Here is a 25,230-nt window from a genome sequence, read left to right as displayed (position 1 = left end):
GCTGATGTGTCATGGATATAGTCTCTTCCCATATTTCTTAGAGGTTTTGTTCATCTTTGTTAATTATTTTTTATTTTTGTCTAACTGAGTTGATTTGACAAACTGGTCTTCATGCTCTGAGAGTCTTTCCTCACCTTCTGCTACTAATACTTCTGATTGTATTATACAATCCTTGCAGTGATTTTTTTAGCTCAAGAAGCTCAGTTTGGGTACTTCTTAGAAGGGAAATTTTCTCTTTTAGCTCTTGAATTACTTTACTGTATTGATTGGCTTCCTTGGACAGAGTTTTAACTTTCTCCTTGATCTCCATGAGCTTTCTTGCCATCTGGATTCTGAATTCCATATATGTCATTTTAGGCAATTCATAATAGTTAAGAACTATTGCTAGGGAGCTAGTGGGCTCATCTGGAGATAAGGAGATACTATGACTCTGAATTGCCAGCATTCTTGTGCTGATTCTTTCTCATTTGGGAGGACTGGTATTTCTTTAATTGTAGTTTACATTGAGTATCATCTTTTGACATAACTTCTGAATGTTTTCAGAGGACTAAAGGTCTGTACTGGGTCTTCACTGATTGTAGAATTCTTGTTCTTGGTTTTGCAGGAGGGAGAATTAGTAGGGTGATTTTTGGTGTTGAAGTTTAGGCTGTGATCCAATAAACACTGATTGAGAGCAATGGGCAGTAGACAGGTTCTTACTCAGTCACATGGTTCCTTTGTATGTCTTCGCATTTAAAGTTGTGTTCTGTGGTGTGAGGAGAAAAGAGGCGAACCTCTCACCAGGTCTGTTCATGGGCCTTGGGAAAGCTACCTCCAATGCCACACTGTTACCAAACAACCCTGGGGAGGGAGGGACAGTTAGGTCCCACGCCAGCCCACAAACCTATGTGACTCAGTCCTCTCAGTTTTCTGAGAGTGGGGGCTCTTCTTCCATTCAAGTGTCAAGCAGAGCTCTGAGTGAGGCCCTTCTGAGCCACAGGCCACAGCTCTGGAGTACTAGGACCTCCTCATGGTTACCCCCTCTGGCTGCTCGGGACTGGGTTCTTTGTGTGGTGTAAAATCTGAAGGGTTCTTAAGCAGTTGGAACACATTCAGGTGGAGCAAAGCACTCAGGCTGGGCAGTGGAGGCTGCACTATACACATGTTCCAATGAAGCAGCCAGGACCCAGGGAGGGCTGGAGGGTAGGTGGGCCTGGGATAGGTGTGTCCCAGCCCCATGGGGAAGCAGGCCCTACTTTCTCCCTGGAGGTTAGCTGGGGCTAGAGCCTCTCAGAGATAGATGGTCAGCCCTGGCAGGTGACCACTTATGGGCAGGCTCTGCTAGAGCTGACCTATGCCTAAAGGTCCCTGCCTCTGTGCCTCTGCAACTCTGTCTCCCCATCTAATGTCCAGGGAGATCCCCTTGCCAGTTCATAGGTCTGTGAGGGTGTGGGGTCCCTGCAACTAGGATTCCAGGGGTCCACAGTGAGAGGAGGCAGTCCTCCATTCCCTTCACTCACCCCTTTTCCAGGCACTGTTGAGGAGGGGAACTAGCCATAGTGTTCAGGTGTCTCATGCTAGGTTTCCAGCCTCCTCCCTCTTCAGGATTGGCGACCACGTCTTTTTCCCATCCTTATTCAGTGTTCTCTCTCTAAAGATCTGTTCAAATTATGTTGGTGTAGTTGAAATCTCTCTTTTTGTGGGAGCAGCACTTCCTGACTGCATCTACTTGGCCATCTTGCTAAATAATACAGTGTATTTGCTAGACCATCATGTGGTCTTCTTCTCCAAGGAGATTCTGGAGGGCATTGTTGTTAAGCCTGAAATCCAAAATCAAAAATTTTGAAGCGTACAATTCATGATAAGAATACATTCACAGAATTAGGCAACCATCATCTCTATCTAGTTTCAAAATGTTTTGATTACCTCCAAAGGAGGACTTACATCAGACTAGCAATTACTTCCTGTTCCCCCAAGGCAATACTGGAGGTGAAAGGAGGAACAAAAATGACATTAGACATATGAAAAACAATGAATATAAATGAATTGAACAGTGTAATAGGCAGATATTTACTTGTTCCGGAACCTTAAAAAAAGCAGATATGGGCAAAATTGATTAAAATTAAACACACTAGCCACCCTATTCTATGTATAAGAGGCTGACATTAGATGTAAAGACATAAATAGGTTGAAAAGGAAAAGACGGAAAAAGATATTCCATGCATATAGTAACCACAAAAGAGATGGTATGGCTGTGGTAATACCAGACAAAATACATTTTAAGTCAAGACTGTTAAAGAGTACTAAAATATGTCAAGCAAATATTGACAGCATTGAAAGGTGAAATAAACAGCTCAACAGGAATAGAGACTTCAATACTCTTTTCGATAATAGATCAAAACTCCAGACTGTTTTTAAATAAAGACAAAGGATACTTGAATGACACTATAAACTAACCAGACCTAATAAATATATTTAGAAAATTTCATCCCCAAAACAGCAGAATATACATTTTTTTCAAGGAAATATGGAACATTCTCCAGGATAGAACACTTATTAAGCTACAGAGCAAGTCTTGATAAATTTTAACAGATTGAAATTACACAAAGTATCTTCTTCATAAACAATGGAATGAAAATAGAAATCACTAACAGAAGGAAAGCTGGAAGATTCACAAATAAGTAGAAATTAATACACTCTAAATAAAAAATGAGTCAAAGGAAAAATCAAAAGGAATTTTGAAAATACTTCGAGACAAGTGAAAACAAAACACAACATAATAAAACTAAAATATGATAACATTGACTTCATTTTTTACCCACGTAATTACATTTACATGTGTTTTTATATACTCATATTGCTTTACATGAATTATATAAGTTTGGGAGTTTCTGTTTTTGTAGGATTTTGTCCAAATTCTATCTAGTGTCTTTTCACTTCAGTCTTCAGGACAGCTTTAAGAATTTCTTATGTGGTAAGTCTAGTAATGTGAAATCTCTCAGTTTTTTAAAATCTGAGAATGTCTTGATTTCACCTTAATTTTTGAAGGATGGTTTTGTGAGTTATGGAATTCTTAGTTGATATATCTTTTCTTTCTGCACTTTGAAATGATCATCCCATTGTTTTCTGGCCTTCGATGATAAACGTGTTGTTACTCTTGTTTAGGATCCTTTGTTCATGATGAGTCACTTCTTTGATGGTGCTTTGATGATTCTCTCTTTGTCTTTAACAGTTTGGGTTATAAAATGTTATCATGTGGATCCTTTGCATTTATTCTTCTTTGAATGTTTGAAGTTCTTAGATGAATAGATTCATGTACTTTAGTAAATTGGGAAAGTGTTGGCCATTATTTCTTCAAATACCTTTTCTGTGCTCTCTCCTCTCTTTTTGGAAAACTGCATAACTGGTATTTTGGTACACTTGTTAGTGTTTCATAGGTCTTTTGGGCTCCATTTATTTTTCTTCTTCCTGGTCTTCAGAGTAATTTCATTTACCTCTGCAAATTTGCTCATTCGTTCTTCTGCCTGCTCATATCTGCTACTGAAACCTTCCAGTAAATATTTCATTCCAATTACAATTTTCAACTTCGGAATTTTTGTTTTACTCATTTTATATTTATAATTCTTTTTTAATTTTTATTTTTTTATATATCATTCTCCTAGTTTCCTTTAGTTTGTTGTTGATGTTGATGTTGATGTCCTTTGATCCATGTTTTTCTTTAGCTCTATGAGCAATATTTTCTGGTTTTCTTTGAGACGAAATTTCAATCTTGTTGCCCAGGCCGGAGTACAGTGGCATGATCTCAGCTCACTGCAACTTCTGCCTCCCAGGTTCAAGTGATTCCCCTGCCTCAGCCTCCAAAGTAGTTGGGATTACAGGTGCCCACCACCACACCCAGCTAATTTTTTTGTATTTTTAATAGAGACAGGGTTTAACTGTGTTGGTCAGGTTGGTCTTGAGCTCCTTACCACAGATGATCTACCCGTCTTGGTCTCCCAAAGTTCTGGGATTACAGGCATGTGCCACCACACCCAGCTATGAACAAATTTTTAAAAGTCTAAGTCAGCTTTTGTCTAGTAATTCCAATGTTTGTTCTTCCTCAGAAAGTTTTTGTTAATTTCTTTTTTTTCCTGGGTGTGGTCCAGACTTTCCTAGTTTTTTACATATTGCATAACTTTTTGTTTTAAACTCAACATATTTAATATATAATGTAGAAACACTAGAAATAATTTTCCCCTTCTTAAAATTTATTGTTATTTTCTGTGGGTTATCATTGTTGTTTGGAGGTTTTTTTTTTTTTTTTTTTTTTGTCACTTTTCTCAAACACTTTTGTAAATTTTTTTTTATTGTTACTTATTGTCACTTAAATCTTAGTTTCTTTAGCTTTTGGCCAGCTTGTGGTTTAACAAAGGTTTTCTAAATGCCTGAAAGCCAACAAATAAATAAAACAAAAAAATCGTCTGCTGGCCAACACAGGATTGGTCCTATGTTGAGGCACTCTTTCCACTGTTAGTGGAAAACTCAGAATGCTTCCTTAGCCTTTACTTCCTGTTTACATGAGTCTACAGGATATTGGGAGATAAAAGCTTAGGACCTTCGAGGTCTCATTGAACACGTGTCCTGCGTCATTTATCTGGGATCCCCACTATACATTAAGAATTCCCAAAGCTTTCATTTTTTAAAATAATCCTTTCCTGAGAAATTTTTGTTAGGGCTTCCAATGTGTCTACTGATTGGCTCAATTGTAATCAATTGACCCAGGCGTCAATAGCTTTTTCATTTGCCTCTTGATATTTTTCAGTAACACCCTCCGCTTAGCTCTTTCTCCTCATTAAGAGAATTCTATTTTGGTGTGCAAAACAGAGGCAAGCACCTTGCATTATTACTTCAGGGAACTTCAAGACTAGTAAAAATGCACAAACACAATCATTTGGGAACAAGTTCCACTCTGCAAACTCTGAAATCAGGTAAACCACTCTGGGAATGTGGGCTTCTATTTTCAAGACTGCTACTGCTCAGGAGGAGGGGTGAGGCAAGGCTAGGCTAAATTGAAATGCCACAGAGTTCACTTAATGTGCTTAATTAGCCTTTTTCTTGACTCAGTATAGGTTTCGTAGCTGTCAACCTTTGACTATTTTCCCAGATTCCAACAAAGTTGACTCTGGCAGTCTTTGTTCCATTTGTGTACAGGGATAGACCCTTGGCGTTCACTACCAGATTGTTTATGCTGGTGTCATTTAGTGAAATCTGTAGGTTTCTTTTTTAAAAATGGAATGAGTAGTGATGTGCATTTGCTTTAACCATATTTTTGGCATACGATTTTTCCAATAACTAGACCATTGAAAAATGCTTTGGCTCCTATATAGGTTATACATATCCCTCTTGCTGGAGAAGACATATGTGCAGTTTTCTATTATAAAACCTGAATTATTTCTTATAAGAGAACAAAAGGTGGAATAAATTCTATTCCCAAACACAGATCAACTATAGAATAAAAGCAGAAAAATTTCTGGTGAACACTATAGGAAGGAAATGCAAGAGACTAGCCTCCTTTAGATACATTTCCATAGTGATAAAGTAGTTCATATCTACTAGATTAATTGGTAGTTCTTTAAATTTTTAAAAGTGTTTTCAGACTTTTTATTTTTTAAAAAGGTTCCTCTTGTTTTTCATCAAAAAACAAAAACAAACAAACATACACACACACAAATGGCGTTAGTCTTGTGAAGGCAGCAAAAAATTCCAGTGCCTAAGTAGTTTGTATATCAGGAAATCCTATAGGAAGAATTAAGAAAAATGGTAGTGATTTTTATGATGTTCAAGTATTTAAAGCTTTAAGTCAGTATTTTGACTGTTAGTAATAATTATTAATAGTTCTAGGAAGTACTAACTACTATTTTGATGTTCTCAGAAAAACAAATGGGGTTCAAAGAAGTGCTAAATTCTTGCGTATGATTGCATAGTAGATGGCATAGATGGGATTTTAATCTACATCTTCAAAGCTCTATAAAAGGTCATGCAACTGCTATAAAAGTGAGAGCAGATCAGACCAAGTCCAAGGACCTAACATTGAGTGTGTCGTGTATGTATAACCAACACAAGGAAGAACATTAGATTGAGAATATAAACAAAGAGAAGCTCAATAATTTCCTTACAGAAGCAAACCTTACCAAATCCCATCACTCAAAGCAAAAGGAATTACATAATCTATAGATGCTACAAATATATTCTGAAAAGAAAACACAATGTGGCATTGTTTCAAAAATGCACCGCTCAGCTCCTAATATTTTGAGTATTATCCAGTAGAGTTCAGCTGTGTAGATTCTTCAAGGGAGGAATTAGTCCAAAGTGATGAATGATTTATATTATTAATAATTCAGATCATTAGTGATAATTAACATATTCTTTTTTATTTGAAGTAACTCTAAAAATATGTTTTACACACTATTCATTAAATGATTGCTTTTTGTTACAAATGATGCACTTGTTGCAAATGATGCATCTGAAGTATGTGTGTTTGTATTTCATTTTCTCTTTTGCCAGGCTTCCATCATAAGTGTTAGCTAGATCCCTCTAGCTAGATCCCTTCTAGTGACAGTTCCTTTGTGACTTTCATCTACATTTAATTGACTGATGGCCATATAGAGATAGGAAAAGCACTTTACAAATCCTGTGGCTAAATGAAAAGATCAAATCTAATAACTCTAAGAAATTTAAAATCAATTAGCAAAATAAAAAAAATTCATTATTGAGTTTTAAATGAATTAACATTGATTATGTATTTTAAACATGTAACAGCAATGTAATTTCCATCCAAGTGAACTGCAGCCAATTTTCAATTTGCTCTTATTAACAGTCTAGGTATAGGCCAGGTGCGGTGGCTCACTCCTGTAATCCCAGTATTTTGAGAGTTCGAGGCGGGCAGATCACGAGGTCAAGAGATCAAGACCATCCTGGCTAACACGGTGAAATCCCATCTCTACTAAAAAATACAAAAAAAATACAAAAAAAAAAAAAAAATAGCCAGGCATGGTGGCAGGCACCTGTAGTCCCAGCTACTATGGAGGCTGAAACAGGAGAATGGCGTGAACCCGGGAGGCGAAGCTTGCAGTGAACCGAGATTGGGCCACTGCACTCCATCCTGGGTGACAAAGCGAGACTCAGTCTCAAATAAATAAATAAATAATAAACAATCTAGGTATATGTACTTTTCCATTCATGGAAATGTTATGATTTAAAACACTGAGATTCTTAAAACTAATTTATTATCTGAGTATTCTCGGATTTAGCATAATCACCATTATACATACAAAAACCAAACCAATGAAATTATAGTATTGAGGTAGACTTACAATATAAGTATCATCAACATACTTTGGCTTTTCTGTTTCTGCTTTCTTCCTCATAAAATTTCTCAACATGTTTCTCTATAGCATCATTGTGTTAATTAAAAAAGTAGTCATCAGAGAAAGGCTACTAAATTTAATAAGATTAGGTTTTCAAGCAGAATTGATGAAATAGCTATAAAATTCAACTGTTTCAACCTTGTTTGTCCTCACCTCTGTATTTTGTATGCTTAGTTCAATCTCTAAAATAACTATGCCTTTTCATAAGTTTTCAATAAAACCACATTCAATGTTAAATTCTAAAGTTCAGTCACTAAATTGCACATGATAAAATTCAAAATGGAAATCATCAAATATTGTTGAAAATGAGAGTCAAGACAATTATCAAAGGTGTTATTTTGAGTACCGAAGTTGTGAAAAATAATTAGTTAATGAGGGTTGGAATTCAAAACAGATTTTCAAAGATAGGATAGTTTAGGGAACTATAAAAAGTTATCTCTGATTAACATAATAAAATAATGCCCTCAGAGGAGTAATAATGTATTCCAGTTTTACCATAGAATTGTTTTCTCATGTACACTTCTATTTACTAAAATAATAGCTGCAAGCATTTTATCCTGGCAAACATTTAGCGTCATTGTACTACAAAAATTCTTTGATGATATTGTATAATAGATTATAATGCTGTCAATTGTTCCCTATGTAATATTTAGCAACTATGCCCTTTCTTATACTATTTACTTATAGTTGTATCATTACCTCATTGATTCATTTATACTATAAGGAATCTTTTTATTTATAAATATTTGTATTAAGTTTTATATCTAAACATATCCTGATATTTTTAAAATGATTCATCACGTCTATCTTGGTCTTATACTTCCTTGAAGACGGGTCTTTATATGGATGACTCTTTTTACTGAAACATCAAGTACAGTCTGTACTTATATTTGGATTCTTAGAAATGCATATTTAAGATTAAAATGATGATAAGCAATTCTTATGAGAACTATCTGAAATTTTATCTAAAACTCATATATATTTGTATATATCTACTCATCTATTTATGTACCTACCTATGTATTTTTTCTCAGTACAAAAGTAATTTCTGTCCACTGAACAAAGCCTGCAAATGTAAACCAAACAAGACAAAATGTAGTTGACCTGAATAATATAGGTTTGAACTCCATGGGTTCACTGATTTTTTTCAGAAATATATTGAAATTTATTTTGGAGATTTGGACAATATGAAAAAATTCTCAGAAAAACCATGGAGTCTAGAAGTATGAAGAAATGAAATAAAAGTTATGTATATGATGAAGCATATAATATATTTAGATACTAGTTTATTTTATTATTTACTATTATTAAATATACACAAATCTATTATAAGAAGTTAAAATTTATCCAAACGTATGCACACAGTCGCTTACATACTGTACATAATGTGATTCACAGTCCAGAGAAATGTAAACAAACCAAGATGCAATATTAAATTATAACTGCATAAAATTAACTGTAGTACATACTGTACTACTTAGTAGCCACCTCCTATTGCTCTTGCAGTGAGCTAAAGTGTTGTGAGTATCCTCATAAAACGCAGTCATCTCCACTCCATGTGAGCAGTTCGTCTCTGCAGTAAATTTTGTATCACAGTTAAAAGTGATCACTCACGGTGCTCAAGTATTTTTGACCATGTTCCATGCAATGCCACAAACTCTGAATAACATTTTGAGACACATACAAACTACCACTAAGTGGTGTGAAAATGCTCCCAAGGATCAGAATAAAGTCATGATATTAAAAGAAAAAGTTGGTTTGCTTGATATGTACCATAGATTGAGGTCTACAGCTGCGGTTGCCTATCGTTTTAGACAGACTGTTCATATTGTAAACAGATGATGCAAACTTATGGCAATGAAAAATATAGTACAGTACTGTGAACATATTTTATCTTCAATATGCTTTTCTAAATAACATTTTCTTTCCTCTAGCTTACTTTATTGTAAGAATAAATTATACAATTTATATAACATACAAAATACGTGTTGTTTATGTTACAGTAAGGCTTCAGGTCAACAGTAGGCTCTTAGTAATTACGTTCCTGCGGAGTGAAAAGTTATGAGCAGGTTTTTGACCATTCGTGACATTGGTGCCACTATCCCCTATGTCGTTCAGCGGTCAACTGTAAAACATAACAAAACAAGTTTAATGCAGTTTTCCATAACCACAGTTAACCTCTGAGCATGTATCTCTTCAGTCCATGCATAGACTTTGCTTATTTTATTTTTAATGGCTTAATTATACCATTCGTGCAATATTGCGCTATGTTTATATAATTTATTGAATCTTAAATTAGTGTTTTGTAAACATCTCTTTAACATGTGTATTCTACTGCACCAAGTGGCTATATCATTTGTCATTTACATAAATATTCATTTTTATCTGGGCTTTTAATTGCTTAAAATGTTTCCTACAACATAATAATGTTAAGAATGTATTCGTGCATAAAGCTTTATTCATATTTATTATTATTTCCTCAGAATAGTTGACCAGGAAGTGAGTTAGCATCACAGGGGTAGACATATGTGGAAGATCCTTCATGCTAATTACTAATTACTTTGTACATGCAAGTTACACCGCCATTAGGAATATCAGAAAGTGCCAATTCCACTGAGCACTCTTTAAAATTATATACTTCTAATTTATTAAATAAAAATGATATCTAACTGATACAACTTCATTCAGTTAAAACATAATGAAGTTGAAAAGTTGCGTATTTTCTTTATATATTTTAATGCATAGAAGCAATATCCAAACAATGCAGAAGTACATATGGTAACAGGTAGTCTCCTTTTATAAGGGCTTTTTCTCTTTAGGAGGATGGAGCAGGTTGTTGAGTAATCTCTCAGATTATTTACTGAAGTGATTACATAAAAGAGCATTAAGATATGCAGTATTTTTTAATATCTGGAATATATTCAATTGAAAATGAATAATTTCGGAGACATCTCTGTGTCAGTCCTAATATACTATCATTTTTACAACTGCAGCGTGGAATTTCATTTGGTGGAAAGTTCATAGTTTAGGCATTTCTCTATCGTTTTACATTTGAATATTTCTACATTTTCTTGTTGCAACCAGTGCTGCAATAAATATCCTTGTGCATGCTATTTTGTGGTCATTTATGAGCATTTACTGAGGGGAAATAGTGAAGGACATTATTGCTTTATTAAAGCAGAGTCACAACTTAACTTTTATGAAATAATGCCAAATCGTTATCCAGAAAACCTAAAACAATTACGTTTCTATCAATAGTATATGAGAGATTATATTTATTCACATCCTTGGCAGTCTTGGATCTTAACACATTTTATTGTTGTTGCTAATTAACGGGTGAAATAAATATATGGTTTTAGGGATTTAATTTGCATTCATCTAATTATTTATAAGGATTGTGAATCTTCTGATGTTTATAGATCATTAATTCTTCCCTTATATGAGTAATAGCCATTTGTTTGTTACATTTCCTTCTCAGTTCTTTTCTTGTTTTGACTATTAATAATTCATTTTATAGTCAGAATATTAATCCTTTTCTGTCATATTTTCTCTTGTTTGTTAGATTACCTTAACCATTGTTTATTTTTAATATAGTCACCTTTATCAAGCTTTATGCTTTTAACTTATATGACTTTTATCTTGCTTTAAAAAGTCTCTTCTTCACTATGTATGGTTTTTGTTTCTAATAGCATTACAATACTATTAATACCAATCATCAAATATTATATGTAATTTTATTCTTAACCTCAATTTTTTCATTTATATAGATATCATTTTATGTTAAAAATGATATATGCATGTGTTTTAATATTAAGTTACCTCAGTACTCTAGATTATACAGTGTTTAGCTGAACCCACTATATTATATAGCCTGTATCTGTATAAAATGCTACCTTTATTATATCATTAATTTTATACATATGATATGTTTCCTTCTAAAATCCTTATTCTATTCCACCAATATTTTCTCTTTTGTTAAAACACCACTACATTGTTTAAATTTATGACAGTGGAGTGTAGTACATATGTGTGTGTATATAGAGGTTTTTATGTGTGTGTATATATACATATACAAGGACTATATAAAATCAGGAAATTTATATTATATTTAGGAAAATATCATCGAATAGTTTTTCTTTGTGTTTTTGTCCTAGAAGAAAATTTATTTAATGGGTAAGACATTCACATTGTTAAAGGCATACAAACAGAAGTTACATATCTTGAAAAATCTCCCTTTTATCCACTGCCTTTCACTTGCACAGTTTCTACACTTGTGAAATGCTACTCCCATCTTCAAGATAAATAATTGCTCTTTTGATTTGGGGTGGAAGAGAGTGAACAGAGTTGAATTAATTCATTATACTCCCTAGTTCACAGAATACCACAATTATTTATATGGACAAGATCACTCTTTTATTAGTTTATCAATTGTCTTTATTTGTCTTCCACACTTTAATTTTCCTTTTGCAAACCATGTAGTCAACCACTCTGAAGTTCAAAGTATCCTTTGCTTTGTATATTTCTTATAAAATGTGCATAGCTTTTTGGCTTGTTTGTGTTTGCTTTCTTTTTTTTTTACATTTTTCATTTATATAAATGATAATATGGCCTATATGTCATATTGTGTCTTATTTCTTTCTTTTTTTTTTTTTTTTTTTTTTTTTTGAGACAGAGTCTTGCTCTGTCACCCAGGCTGGAGTGCAGTGGTGCGATCTCAAGTCACTGCAACTTCTGCCACCCAGGTTCAAGCCATTCTCTTGCCTCTGCTTCCTGAGTAGCTGGGATTACAGGCACGTGCCACCACGTCCAGCTAATTTTTTTTTTTTTTTTGTATTTTTAGTAGAGATGGAGTTTCACTATATTGGTTAGGCTGGTCTCGAACTCCTGACCTCAGGTCATCTGAGTGCCTCGGCTTACCAAAGTGCTGGGATTACAGGCGTAAGCCACCGCACCCAGCTGTGTCTTACTTATTTTCTTTCAAGCCTACATTAGTTAAAGAAATATTCTTGTTGCTCTTTGTATATTTGGTCTACTGCTTTATAATCATCCATAGAAATCTATAGTGTGGCCCACCATATTTTACTTAATCAATCATGTGTGTGTTCATGTGGCTTCGGTCACTTCTGGATTGGTTGATGACTAAGCTCAGCTAGGATATCTGGGATGGGTGGGCTTCTCTCTCAGTGTTTTTTATCGTCAATGATGCTATACCACATTCTTCAAACGTGACTGCAGTACTCTAAGAGGGAAAGCCTTAACTGGTCAAGTCTCTGCTTGCCTCCTGTTTGCTGATATCCCGTGGGCATAAACAAGTCACATGGCCAAGTCTAGGGTCAGTGTGGGAGAGGACTACCCAAGGGCATTGATACTGGTAGGTAGGATTAATTGGAGATTATTATAACCACCTAGTATTTAAGGTATTACTTCAACTGTTTGTCTCTCTCTTGAGGATAGCTTTGTATTTGTCCTGATTTTATTGAATAGTCCATTACTTTGTACTTGCAGCCCATATACATGTAGTATATTTCTGAACATTCTATTTATTTCATTGGTCTTTCTCTTTCTTAATAAATAAATTATTCACTGATTTCCTTCTAGAACCTGTATAATATATATAAATATGCAGGAGAAAAAATCTCCTACAATTTTTTTTTTTCTCAAAACCTATTGGCTGTCTTTTTGGTAGGGTTTCCATGAATTTTATGGTCAGTTTACCAAGTTAAACAACATTAGTATTTTAATTTTAGATTTTAGAATTAGTCAATCTAATTGTAAAATGTTAATATTTTGAAAGAGTATATTAAATTTATAGATTGAGTTTTAACATATTTTAAAGGAATATGATAGATTTCTACTTATTTCAGTCATTTTTAATTGCAATATAAAGAAAAATTTATTTCTGCTTCTGCGTGTTCACAGATATTTTACCTTTTTAATTGCTAATATTAATCAGTCATTTTTCCCATTCTCTCTCTTGATTAGTTTTTGTTAGTATGTATAAAATATATTAATTTATGAATATTATTTTGTGTCCTTGACATTTCCAATTATTCTATGTTAACAGTAGGTTTACAGTTAATTTTCTAGTGTTACATATATTCTATTATATCATCTTTTTCCCTCTGTTTGCAATTTCTAATCTGCTAAAAACTTTCATCTTTTTTTGTTATATTGGTTAGTATTGTATTTTTAGTTCTGAAATATAATTTTGATAATAGGCCTTGACCTAGAGAATTTGTTCACTTTCAGATTTTCAGAATACTTGCTTCTAGAATTTGTTTGCTATTTAAATCCCTTCAGGATTTATCTCTTGTCTTTGATTTAAAATTTGGTATCTACAAAAAGGCTATTTCTTCTTAAATCAGTAATAAATAAATCCAACCATTAATTGAGTAGCTCAAGGAAAACAGAGGAGTCAAAGGCTAAAATGCTTCCAAATGTTTATTTAGAGATAATTTGAAGACCGTAAAAGCAAAACACAACTTTGACTTTATTTTCCCTAATTTGCACATACCCCAAAACATGCAAACCAAAATATAAACTTTTTTAAAAAAAGCAAATCTAGATAAATTTCTAAACATATATTACAGTCTATTTTATGTATATTACATAGTCTGGTAAGCAATAATTACTTATGCAGTTTTAATGTGTCTGAAGAAATTGTAAAGGGTAATTGGAAAATAATAATACATTAACTAGTATTGATCATGTGTGTAACCTTTACTACATGGTTATTAAAATTATGTGTATTGGCCAGGCACGGTGGCTCACGCCTGTAATCCCTGCACTTTGGGAGGCTGAGGCGGGCAGGTCACAAGGTCAGGGGATCTAGACCATCCTGGCTAACACGGTGAAACCCCGTCTCTACTAAAAACACAAAAAATTAGCCAGACGTGGTGGCACGTGCCTGTGGTCCCAGCTACTTGGGATGCTGAGGCAGGAGAATCACTTGAACCCAGAAGGTGGAGGTTGCAGTGAGCCGAGATTGCACCACTGCATGCCAGCCTGGGCGACAGAGTGGGACTCTGCCTCAAGAAAAAAAACAGAACAAACAAACAAAAAAAAAAAACGTGTATTTTACCTATAATTAAATGTTATGAAGCATTTTCTAAAACTTTATCAGAAGTAAGAAAATGTTACCTAAATATTCATTTCAGGTAAAAACAAAAGTTAAAACAATTTATGTTCCCCACTTGCAAAGTTGATACAATTTTTCTGTATCAGCTGTCAAATGAGCCCTATTAGAAATTAAATATACATGTCAGGATCCTAACTCCATGTAGCTCTATACATTCACTGGACTTGAGTTTTTCACAGTCTTTAGCTAAGGAACTCGTTGCCTGTTGTTTTGCATTTCCATCCCCAGGTACATTTTCCACTCCTCTGTACCTTGCCCTCCATCCTGAAAGGCTAGCTAATATGGTTTCTGGTTAGTTTGGAAAATGAGGCCTGACTGGAGATTGCAAGGAGTGGGACCAGAGTACTAGCCCCCACCATCGGCTCCTTGTCTGTTCATTTGTAGGAGAGCGGTGGTTTCCTCTGATCAGAGTTCACAGATCCTCAAGAAGCATACATTTGCAAATAGCTCCTTTCTTCCAGGACCAGCAGGCGGTAACAGCTTCATTGTTACTCTCCTCATATTACTGCATTATCCTTTGTGGTCAGTTGACACTTCTCTGCAAATAGTCACTTTATTGTGCCCTTCTTGATTTATTCCAATTAGAATTTGCCCTTTCCTTCTGGGATCTAGACCAATATAAACTCTCTCTTCAAATGAAAGCCTAACACTAACAAAAATGTAATTTAGTAGCTGAAGCCGGGATGTAGCTACATCCATCCCTTCTCCCATCTTTGAAGAGGTTCCGGAAACACTCTTTGAAAGTCAGGGCATAGGAACAATAGGAACATAAGCACCCTTCTGCTTGACAGTAGTTTACCTTAAGGATAGAGACCATTTATTTTCTCTCTATTTCCTTCATAGTGTTTTACGCAGTGTATACACGTAGTAGATTGTGAATAATTATTGAATTTGGTCATATGGTATCTAGAATCCAACTCATGCAAAACCTGTTTCTTCATAAAACTTTTTTTTTAAGTTACTATTTCTGTCTTACATGTATAAAATGAATGCGTTGGTAATATTTTTTGATTAATTAATAGATTGTTTCTCTTTTTGAGACAGATTCTCACTCTCTTGCCCAGGCTGGAGTGTGGGGGCTTCATCTTGGCTCACTGCAACTTCTGCCTCCCTGGGTTCAAGTGATTCTCCCAACGCAGCCTCCCAAGCAGCTGAGACTACAGGTGCACGCCACCGAATCTGGCTAATTTTTGTATTTTTAGCAGAGACAGGTTTTCACATGTTGGCCAGGCTGGTCTTGAATGCCTGGCCTCAAGTGATCCATCCACCTTAGCATCCCAATGTGCTGGGATTAAAAGTGTGAGCCACTGCTCCTGGCCTTGCTTTTGCCTTTGTTTCATCTTACTTTTCTATTTCTACTTCTGTACTTTATAAACATTTTCTTATCTTCTAATTGCTTACTCTGTTTCTTCTATGCCACCTCTGACCCATTTATCAACTCCTGCATAAAACACACATTAATCAGAAAAATGAGTGACTTTAGGGAAACTACTCTTTTCAGATTATTTTTTCAATCCCAAATTAGGAAGAACAACCAGTTTTATAAAATGCCACCTTAAGACATAGTTGTCAGTTTTGTATCCTAAGCTCTTAATCTCCTCAAAAAGAGTTAGAGGGCTTTAATATTTGAAATACAATCTACAATATATATGATGTATATAGATTTTAGCTGGGCATAGTGGTTGATTTCTATAATCTCAGCACACTGGGAGGCCAAAGTGGGAGGATCCTTTGAATCCAGGAGTTCAAGGCTAGCCTTGGCAACACAGCAAGATCCATCTCTACAAAAAATATGAAAATTAGCAAGGCGTGCTGGTATATGCCTATAGTCCCAGCTACTCAGGAGTCTGAGGCAGGGATTCCCTTGAGCCCAGGAGTCAGAGGCTGCAGTTACCTAAGATCAGGCCACTGCACTCCAGCCTGGGCAACAGAGTGAAACTTTGTCTCAAAAAAAAATAAGTAAATAAAAATTTAAATTTAAAAATCTGATTTTGCCATATGTCCCAATTACTCACTAAAAGTGATAGACCTTTATACTGCAATACTAATCCAGTTAAGCAATTGGACACTTTGAATATACTATAATTAAATTATGTATTTAAGTTTTGATTTTGCCAAGTACAATTAGACTCCCTATGTATCAGAATAAACAGAACACTGAAAGAAAATAAGGACTTCCATATTCAGAAGCACATTCTACTTTTTTAAGGAAAAAAATCTAAAAGTGGAATGTAGGAAAGAAGTAATATAGCTAAAACATTTAATGTAGAATTTCTATAATGTACTTATTCACATGGGAGAATAGCCTGTGGTTTATTTTAGCTTCTTCAACCTCTGCTTTGGAAACAGAAAACTTCAAAGTGCTATCATTTCTCAAACACATCTAAGCATTAAGACCATTCAGAAACTATCCTTGCTCTTGTAATAAATCTTTACTAAATGTGGCGGTTCTAGTTCTCTCTGCTTCCCCTCTCACAAACATGAATGTGACCATGCTTTATAAACAGGTATGTTTTACTGAACTATTTATGTGATGATGTTCAGATAAAAACTAAATCCTCTGGTACTTGAGTAGGAAGGGCATTCCATCTTTTCTTACAAGGGTTGGTGTGGGATAATATGAAAAACTAAATATAAATTCCTTTATGTTCATTTATTCATAAACAAATGAATGATAGCTCATGTCGAATTTATGGTTTATGTCCATGAAAAAACTGTGTCAGTTATAACATAATGGAAGATGTCATTGAAACAGCATATTGTGAGCGGGTTTACTTATTATTTATGTGTAGGGGAAGAATTATGATAACAGTATCTTATATGTTCAGCATTTCTTACCTTTCAGTTAGAAATATAACATTTATAATCCAATTAGAAAAAAAAGAAAAGCTAGATATTAATAATCCTACCCACACTTATTTATAAAACACTAACCACTTAATCATATGTTTTGAATTTAAGCCTTCACAAGTAGAATTCTTGTAATACAAATTCTTATAGCTGTTCAAATTCTGTGGTTCTGGAACTTTTTTTTTTTCCCAAAGAATATGACTTTAATAATTGGGACATTGGAACAACTTTCAAAATGCTTTTGTTTTAGATGTGAATTGCAGCGCAGTTGGTTTTTATAACAGGCTAAAGTGTCTGGCTAACCCATTCCTCAAATACACCCAATCACCACTCACTACTTTTCATTTGCAACAATTAATGTACATGCGAAGGCTTGTTTTGAAATCTGAGGTGCTGTAGATGATGAGGTTTGAGGAAGAAGATCATGTAGGAATGGAGAAGAAGCATTTGGTCCTTTCCCAGCTATTTGTGTGGAGACTGAGCCTCAGTGGTTAAACATTGAAAGTCAGTACTAAGAACTGTTGAGATGAGAAGTTCCAAGGACTCTGGAGACAGCCAGTGCTATGTTAAGCCAGGAGACAGAATACTTGTCATTCTGCAAATCTTACAGTGTTCTTGACTTATGAGCTTTAATGTATCTGAGACCATATGAGGACATTGCTCTTGGTGGTGACCATGATGAATTTACACACGGAATTGCTTGCAATCATGAGATTTCTTCAGTAGCATCTCAGGTGACTAATTTGAAAAGAGGATAGGAGCCTTGTAACATGCAAGTGGTCCGGTGACAATGCCTGGGGAATACTGTTTTATGAGACTGTGTGACCAGGGACTGAGTCAAGGACTTGGGAAACCATTCATTACTCAATTGCAAGAATTGCTGCCTGGCTTTTGAGGATGTGGAGACCTTCAAGCACTGACTCTATCAGGCTTTGTGGTTTTCAACCATGGATCCCTAAATACTGTTCTCTTCCTCTGCCAAATAACTTCCCTCACAAGTCTCCTGAATTGCCGTGACATAAACGCTAACTGCAGCTCTCCATATCCTTTGATATCCAGGTCCTAAAGTAAGCCAGAATGTTTTCTGTGACTTTTAGCAAAAATTCTTGGGTAAGCCAAGGATGTATTTCAAATCCCATCATCTGTGCCCAGCTCAGGTTCACCTAGCACGCCATAGCCTACTGCTCCATGTTCTCAGTAAGTACTGAAGCAGTGCCGCTAATGAAGGTGGAGGTAGAGTGAGCTAGGCTGTCTTTATTTTTAACAATGTGAGATACTTGGTGATAAGCCAATATGTGGACTAGAGATAGACACTGTTGGTACAAGTGAGAGAAAGAATAAAAACATGTATTTTTATTGTCAATGTGATCTCTCTAATATACACGAATGGAAAATTATAGCCACACTTGAGTAACACTATTTTTAACATTGTGAGAATATTATCTGCACAGAAAAATTGATAATAAGTTTGTGTTGTTTTTCTCATCCTTGGGGTATAATAATCTGTTGTCCCACAGAAAAAGTTTTATGTGATTAATAATTGGAAAAAAATGCTACTCAAGGTGTAAAGGACTGGCAATTTCTATTTACTGAGAATCTACTGCATGCCTGGTAATATACATGCATTTACTGTCATCCTCAGAGCAAGGTAGTACTTTTATCCTCTTCCTGTTGATGAGGAAATTGGAACTCGTGGAAATCAAGGACTTTATATAAGGTCACATTTACGCAAGGTCTATTCTTTTGAAAATCTGGATCATAAAAATAAGTTAGCTTGGAATGAAAGCCCCTACTTCATCCAAAACAAGTCTCTTCATATGAATCATTTCAGGATCTTAGCTTAAATCATAAAAGCAGTAATTAAAGTTGAGCCTTTTTATGAACTTTGTAATAAACTACATTGATTAGACATTCAGAAAGAGAAAATGATTTGGAAAGAAAAAATTACTATAACTCTTTTCACTAAATTTGACAATCCATACAATGCTATGCTGAGAGCCCACACTTTTCTACTGGCATTAATTTCTTAGAAAAAGCAGTAATTTTGAGAGTCAATTTTAACTCTCTTATTTCTCAGTCTGCAACTTTCTGTACACATTCTGACAAATACTAGACAAACTATGTTAGGCCTAATACTGTGCAGGATTTTATTATACTAAGCAGGCATGAAAGTTGAGAGCCTCGTAAATATTAATCAGAGACTAATGAACAGTGGGAGACTTCTGAATATCAATCTGTACTAGGGGAAATTTTGAATTAGAGACATCACTTCCTAACCAATAAATCAGTGGTGAAAAATTGCAGGCGTTCTCATGCATCTGCTTATGCAGCTACATCTCCAGTCCTAAAGGAGCCTACAATGCATATGCCAAAATAGATGTAATTTTATCACCCCACACGGATCTTCTGCATTTTTAACTGGACCATTTTTTAAAATTTTTAATTACTTCCAAAAGTAGCTAGATTGTATCACAGAAAACTTGAGTACATTCGGTAGTATCAAAGTTAAAATTGTTCAGGAGTAAAGAGAGCTTATCTCGTTCTTCCTCATTAGCATTCGAAAATTTAGCCCAAAGGGACTAGAAGACTCAAGGTTAAGAGGAGAGCTGAAATGTCAAAGCTTGATTGGCTCATTGCTTTTGTTCAGTGAGCCTAGTACTGCTTTTCCTCTGAGCTCATGTACAATTTATAACAGAAAGATATTTTTCAACATAATTCATAATTTTGCAAAGAATACATTTACATACCTATACATCCTTAATGGTTGTCCATTAATAGAAAAATATATTTTTGTTTATAGTAAATGGAGTTAATTATTTTTTCAGACAAATCTGAGATTACATAGTGATACTTATGATGTTTATGATTTTTTGATGCAGAGACACAAAAATATGGGACTCAGTTGACAGTTTGAAGCTTTTTAATCCCTTATTACTCAGATAGGATTTTAAAACTACACTATGTTTATACACCAGGCATTAATATTTTAATGAAAATATGTATAAATAGTTATCAACAGTATGAATGTTTCTTCATACCATCATAATCAAGACTGAAAATTTATCCTGAATGGGTATGATATGAGCTGGGTTTACAGAAAGTACACAAACACATTTATTAACGATACAGAAAAAGATAAAGAGTTAGCAAACAAGCTACAAGTGGTGGACATCATTCAGAGATACACTCAAAATAATATTTTCAAGTATATTGCTTTATGCCATTTCGAATACAAGAAACAAGAAATAGTTATGAAATTAGGTAATAGTATAGCAGAATGCTATAATCAAGCTTTATTCACTAGCCCTGTTTCACTTTTTTATCACTCAAAATGTCTAGACTCATTGGAGACGGGGAGAGTTATGTTGATCTGCAATATATTCCCAGTGTCTTGCATGTAGTAGTTGTTTAACAAATATTTATGAAAGCTTTATAAAGGAGTAGCTATACATTGCGAATTTTCTTTCACATAAAAGAATTTGTACTCTCTCTAATGATAGCAAATAGTCTCCTCATAAATTTTAAATATAGCTAAAATTATAAAATGGTTTGTCAACTATATTTAATGTAAGAAGAATGGAAGCAATTACAATTTTATGTCTATTTTCATAAAACATCTGTGCTTAGGAACTCCCTTTCTTTTGCAATTGCAAAGCAGGACTGATTTTGAGAATATTTATTTTATTTTTCTATGATATTTAATATATGTTTATCTATATTTTTGAGCTTGCTAAAGGCTTACATTTGAAATTCTAAAGAGATATTACTCTGATTGCACCATATTTTGTACTATGTGTGGAAATGGTCATTTTTTTACATAAATAAAACTGTGTGATAATTAGCATAAAGATAATTACACAGGTGATGGTAACATAATTGGCTCCCTTCAGAGTTTTTGTTTTGCTTTATCTTAATACTTATAATAAGATAATTTCATTATATTACTTATGAACACAGTGAATGGAAAAATATTTCTCTTTTTTATGAGCTTTTAGAACTATTAGGAGGTGACAATCAATATTATTAATGCAAACATAAATAAAAGTCCTTTACAATTCTGCTGGCCAATATCTACTTTGGATATAATTTTATTTAATAGTTTCTATCTCATTGTATCTTGTTTAACTTATCTTTGCTAGAAAGTTGCTTGTGTTCTAGGTGAGTTTAAAAATATATTTATGTTTGCCACAGGTATCTCTGATAATTCTCAAGCAATATTTAGCAAATATGCTTTGAAAAGTTCTGAACAAATTTAAGATCAACAAAACAAACAAACAAAAATTGTTTAATTGGCTTTAATATAAAAATAAAGTTCTTTATTCAATATAGGATAACAAATAAAATGCAGGCATATCATTAAAAATCACAATATAAATATGGAAAGGTTGAAAAATGTTATACTTAAGTTTATCTAAATAATGATGAGTGTCAGATTTATTTAATGGTCAAAAAACAATATAAGAAGTAAGTGAAATGAGTGATACCAATATATGTACAAGTCTTTTACTCTTGCTAGATCTGGCAATAGTTAACCAAGCTTATTTAATATCAGATGGTTTAGAGACATACAGAATAATGTATACTTCTTCTTTCCCTCCATGTTAAAAGCAAAATTTGTTGCTGCAATTAACTAGATTTATTGTTTTTAATTATTTTTCTTTCTACAGCATGAGTTATGATGATTTGGATGTAACAAAAGAATGACCTAGAGAAAGAAGGAGAGTGGCACAATCTACAGATTAATTCTAGCACAAGTGTAACACAAATTGCTGCCTTGCCTGACAATTAGAGCCTGGGCTTGTGATGGACCTTTCCACCTGTATCTATGGCTAAAACCTCCATTGTTTCCAGTCTAACTCCGATTTTCATTTTTTTCAGGTTTGGATTTGTTCTTCATAAAGATGAAGCTGCATTACAAAAAATGGATCTTGAAACCATGTCATACATCAAGACAATTAACTTGAAGGACTATAAGTGCGTTCCTCAGTCATTGGCATATACACACTTGGGAGGCTACTACTTCATTGGCTGCAAACCTGACAGCACCGGAGCAGTTTCCCCACAGGTCATGGTAGACGGTGTAACTGACTCAGTGATTGGGTTCAATAGTGATGTGACAGGCACTCCATATGTTTCTCCAGATGGCCACTACCTTGTCAGCATTAATGATGTGAAAGGTCTTGTAAGGGTTCAGTACATTACCATCAGAGGAGAAATACAGGAGGCTTTTGATATTCACACAAATCTGCACATATCTGATCTGGCATTTCAACCATCCTTTACTGAAGCCCACCAATATAACATCTACGGTAGTTCAAGCACACAAACTGATGTGCTCTTTGTGGAGCTCTCTTCTGGGAAGGTCAAGATGATAAAGAGTCTCAAGGAACCACTCAAGGCAGAAGAATGGCCTTGGAACCAGAAAAACAGGCAAATCCAGGACAGTGGCTTGTTTGGTCAATACCTGATGACACCTTCCAAGGACTCTCTCTTTATCCTAGATGGACGACTCAATAAATTAAACTGTGAGATCACTGAAGTTGAGAAAGGAAATACAGTCATTTGGGTTGGAGATGCCTAAAAACCCTATGATACAATTATTGGATGAAGCATTTTACAATACATTGCACTTAATCCATTGTTTAAATTTACAACTTAACTTTCCAAGTTTATATCCTAGTCAGACAAAATTTACTTGGCCCAAATAAAATAAGTTGTTTTTGACTAAGACATACACAATTAAGAATAGTGGTTAATTAGAAATACTTAGCACACTATTGAATGAGAAATCACATCAGTCACAAGAATCAAATGTGTAAATTATGCTTTAAACAATAAAGTAGGATTTAAATCATTTAAAAAACTAAACTGCAGGGAATTTCAGATGACGTAAGCATTATTTCATTTTGAGGGTAGTTTATTTTTTTCTCTGTCCTTTTGGTATGATTAAACAAGAAATAAAAGGTGTTGTGGAACCTTAAAATTCTTAATTCAAAATATTTGGTCCTGACCACTGTTTATAATATTTTGTGCCTTGAAGAGAATGTCATAGGAGGAAAAGGAAGACTAAAACCTGCATACTAAATGCCCTCATAACTATAAATCTCTTGTTGTTAAAAAACATCTCTTGCGCCAAAACCTGCCTTCAGTCTTTTGTTTAACCCTCAGTGAACTATCAATTGAAGGCGTAAGTTGGCCTTAGCTTGTACACAGGTGTCAACCTCTAGTTGACATTTACTGTATAATCTGCAGCATGCTATAGAAAGTGGGAAGGAAGGGAGGAAAATAATTACAGTCAAAATATTTGCAATCTATCTACTCATTTTGCTTTCAATCACTAGAGCGCATTATATTTTTAATGCAAGTTTGTCTGGGATGTCAACTGCCTACAGATGTTTATTACTAGCAGAACAGATTATTTATTAATAGATTGTTTCTTTTCATATAGTCCAATGGTTCATCATCAGGAACTTTCGGTTGTAAAAAAGGAAACATTACTTTTGTCTGCTAAAGTAAACCATATATAGGGAAATTAACACCTAGGAAAAGAAAACTGGCAAGAGAATTGATGAGGTATTAGTGGCTTAGAAGAATTAGTAATGTAAGTTGGGAATAAAGGGGTAGCACCACAATGGTAATTAAAGAGGTAGTTCTCCATTGTTTTTGCTATTTAAATATAATGTATCAAAAACCTTTATTCAAAATAATTTCCCCAAATGGTTTATTTTATTCATCTCTTATGTAATCCCAGAAGCACCTTCTCACTATGTGCTGTAGTTTGAAACCTAACTAATCCTCCTACTTGAGACACTGTAGAGAAGTAAAAAATGTTGCTTCTCTTTTGTTTTAAGAGGAAATGAGAAGGCCAGCAGAAGTAGATTAAAACTAGAGAGCTGGTTTATTAAAATAAGCAGATAATTATCCAGGCTTAAAGTAATAGCTTACATGTTTTGAAAATCTTTGTACTTATTTTTGTTTTTATTGTTGCAAAAAATGTTAATGGGCTGTTGAAATGACCTACACTTACTTAAGGTAATCCAATAAGATCTTTTTTAAATATACAAATTTTACTCAAGTTTAAATTCTGTAAAACTGCTTAGAAACCTGAAATTTTATAGTGTGTAATATCTTACGTGTATATAGCATCCTGAGCTGTGTGATACAGTAGATTTCTTCTTAGCAGAAACATTATGCGAGGTGGATTTAATAAACCACAAAAATCAGCTTATGTTTCTACTTATTGAATCTGCTTTACTTTTTAGTAATTTTCTTCCTTGTGAACATGAACCATATAAAGTGTCTGTGACTTAATGATTTCATGTAAGTCTTTTGCATACATCCTTCTTTTGTAACTTACACCATGTGGATGCTCTGTCTGTAGACATTGCTTGATAAAAGGAGAATAAACCTCTTACATTTTAACCCTTAAGCGTTCAGTCAATGATTTAATATGCATACCATTTTTTAAAAATTCCTCTCAATGCTTCAGATATAGTGTGGTGCTCTGCATTATTCTGAAAGTGATGAAATCAGGTGAAGGTAAAGTAAACTGAGATCAATCAAGGAAAGAGAAGTTAGTTTGTCTTTTTATATAAAATCTAAATTGGATATCCCTTGATTATTCAATATTTGCAGCAAGGCATATATTCTTTACATGATGTCTCTTTTTATAGAATATCTTCTTTTCTTGTGTATTCAATGAAAATATTGGACTGGAATATCAAAATTATACTCAAAAGAGTAGGCTTTCCTTTCCATGACCTTACAGCATTAATCACACAAATACTGAGTCACTTTTTAAAAACATTCTGATTGCTAAAATACTGATATTTGTGAGCTTTAAAAAAATCAGATGAA

The 25,230-nt window shown here is 34.1% G+C and overlaps 1 protein-coding gene across 3 annotated transcripts in view; it reads left to right on the top strand.

Annotated features, from left to right (window-relative positions):
- The window catches only part of FSTL5 (follistatin like 5), an 838,888-nt gene extending 814,093 nt beyond the window's left edge, over positions 1-24,795 (top strand). For all 3 annotated transcript variants that reach the window (XM_030916851.1, XM_030916843.1, XM_030916838.1), the window contains one exon: positions 22,252-24,795. In XM_030916851.1, coding sequence (XP_030772711.1) covers positions 22,252-22,954 — 703 coding nt within the window. In that variant the 3' untranslated portion in view covers positions 22,955-24,795. The remainder of the gene's footprint in view (positions 1-22,251) is intronic.
- Positions 24,796-25,230: the final 435 nt, after the last annotated feature.

The sequence above is a fragment of the Rhinopithecus roxellana genome, chromosome 2, assembly GCF_007565055.1.
Source record: "Rhinopithecus roxellana isolate Shanxi Qingling chromosome 2, ASM756505v1, whole genome shotgun sequence".
Taxonomy (NCBI): Eukaryota; Metazoa; Chordata; class Mammalia; order Primates; family Cercopithecidae; genus Rhinopithecus; species Rhinopithecus roxellana.
The sequence above is the reverse complement of the archived record's forward strand: the minus strand, read 5'-3'. Positions and strand labels throughout refer to the sequence as shown.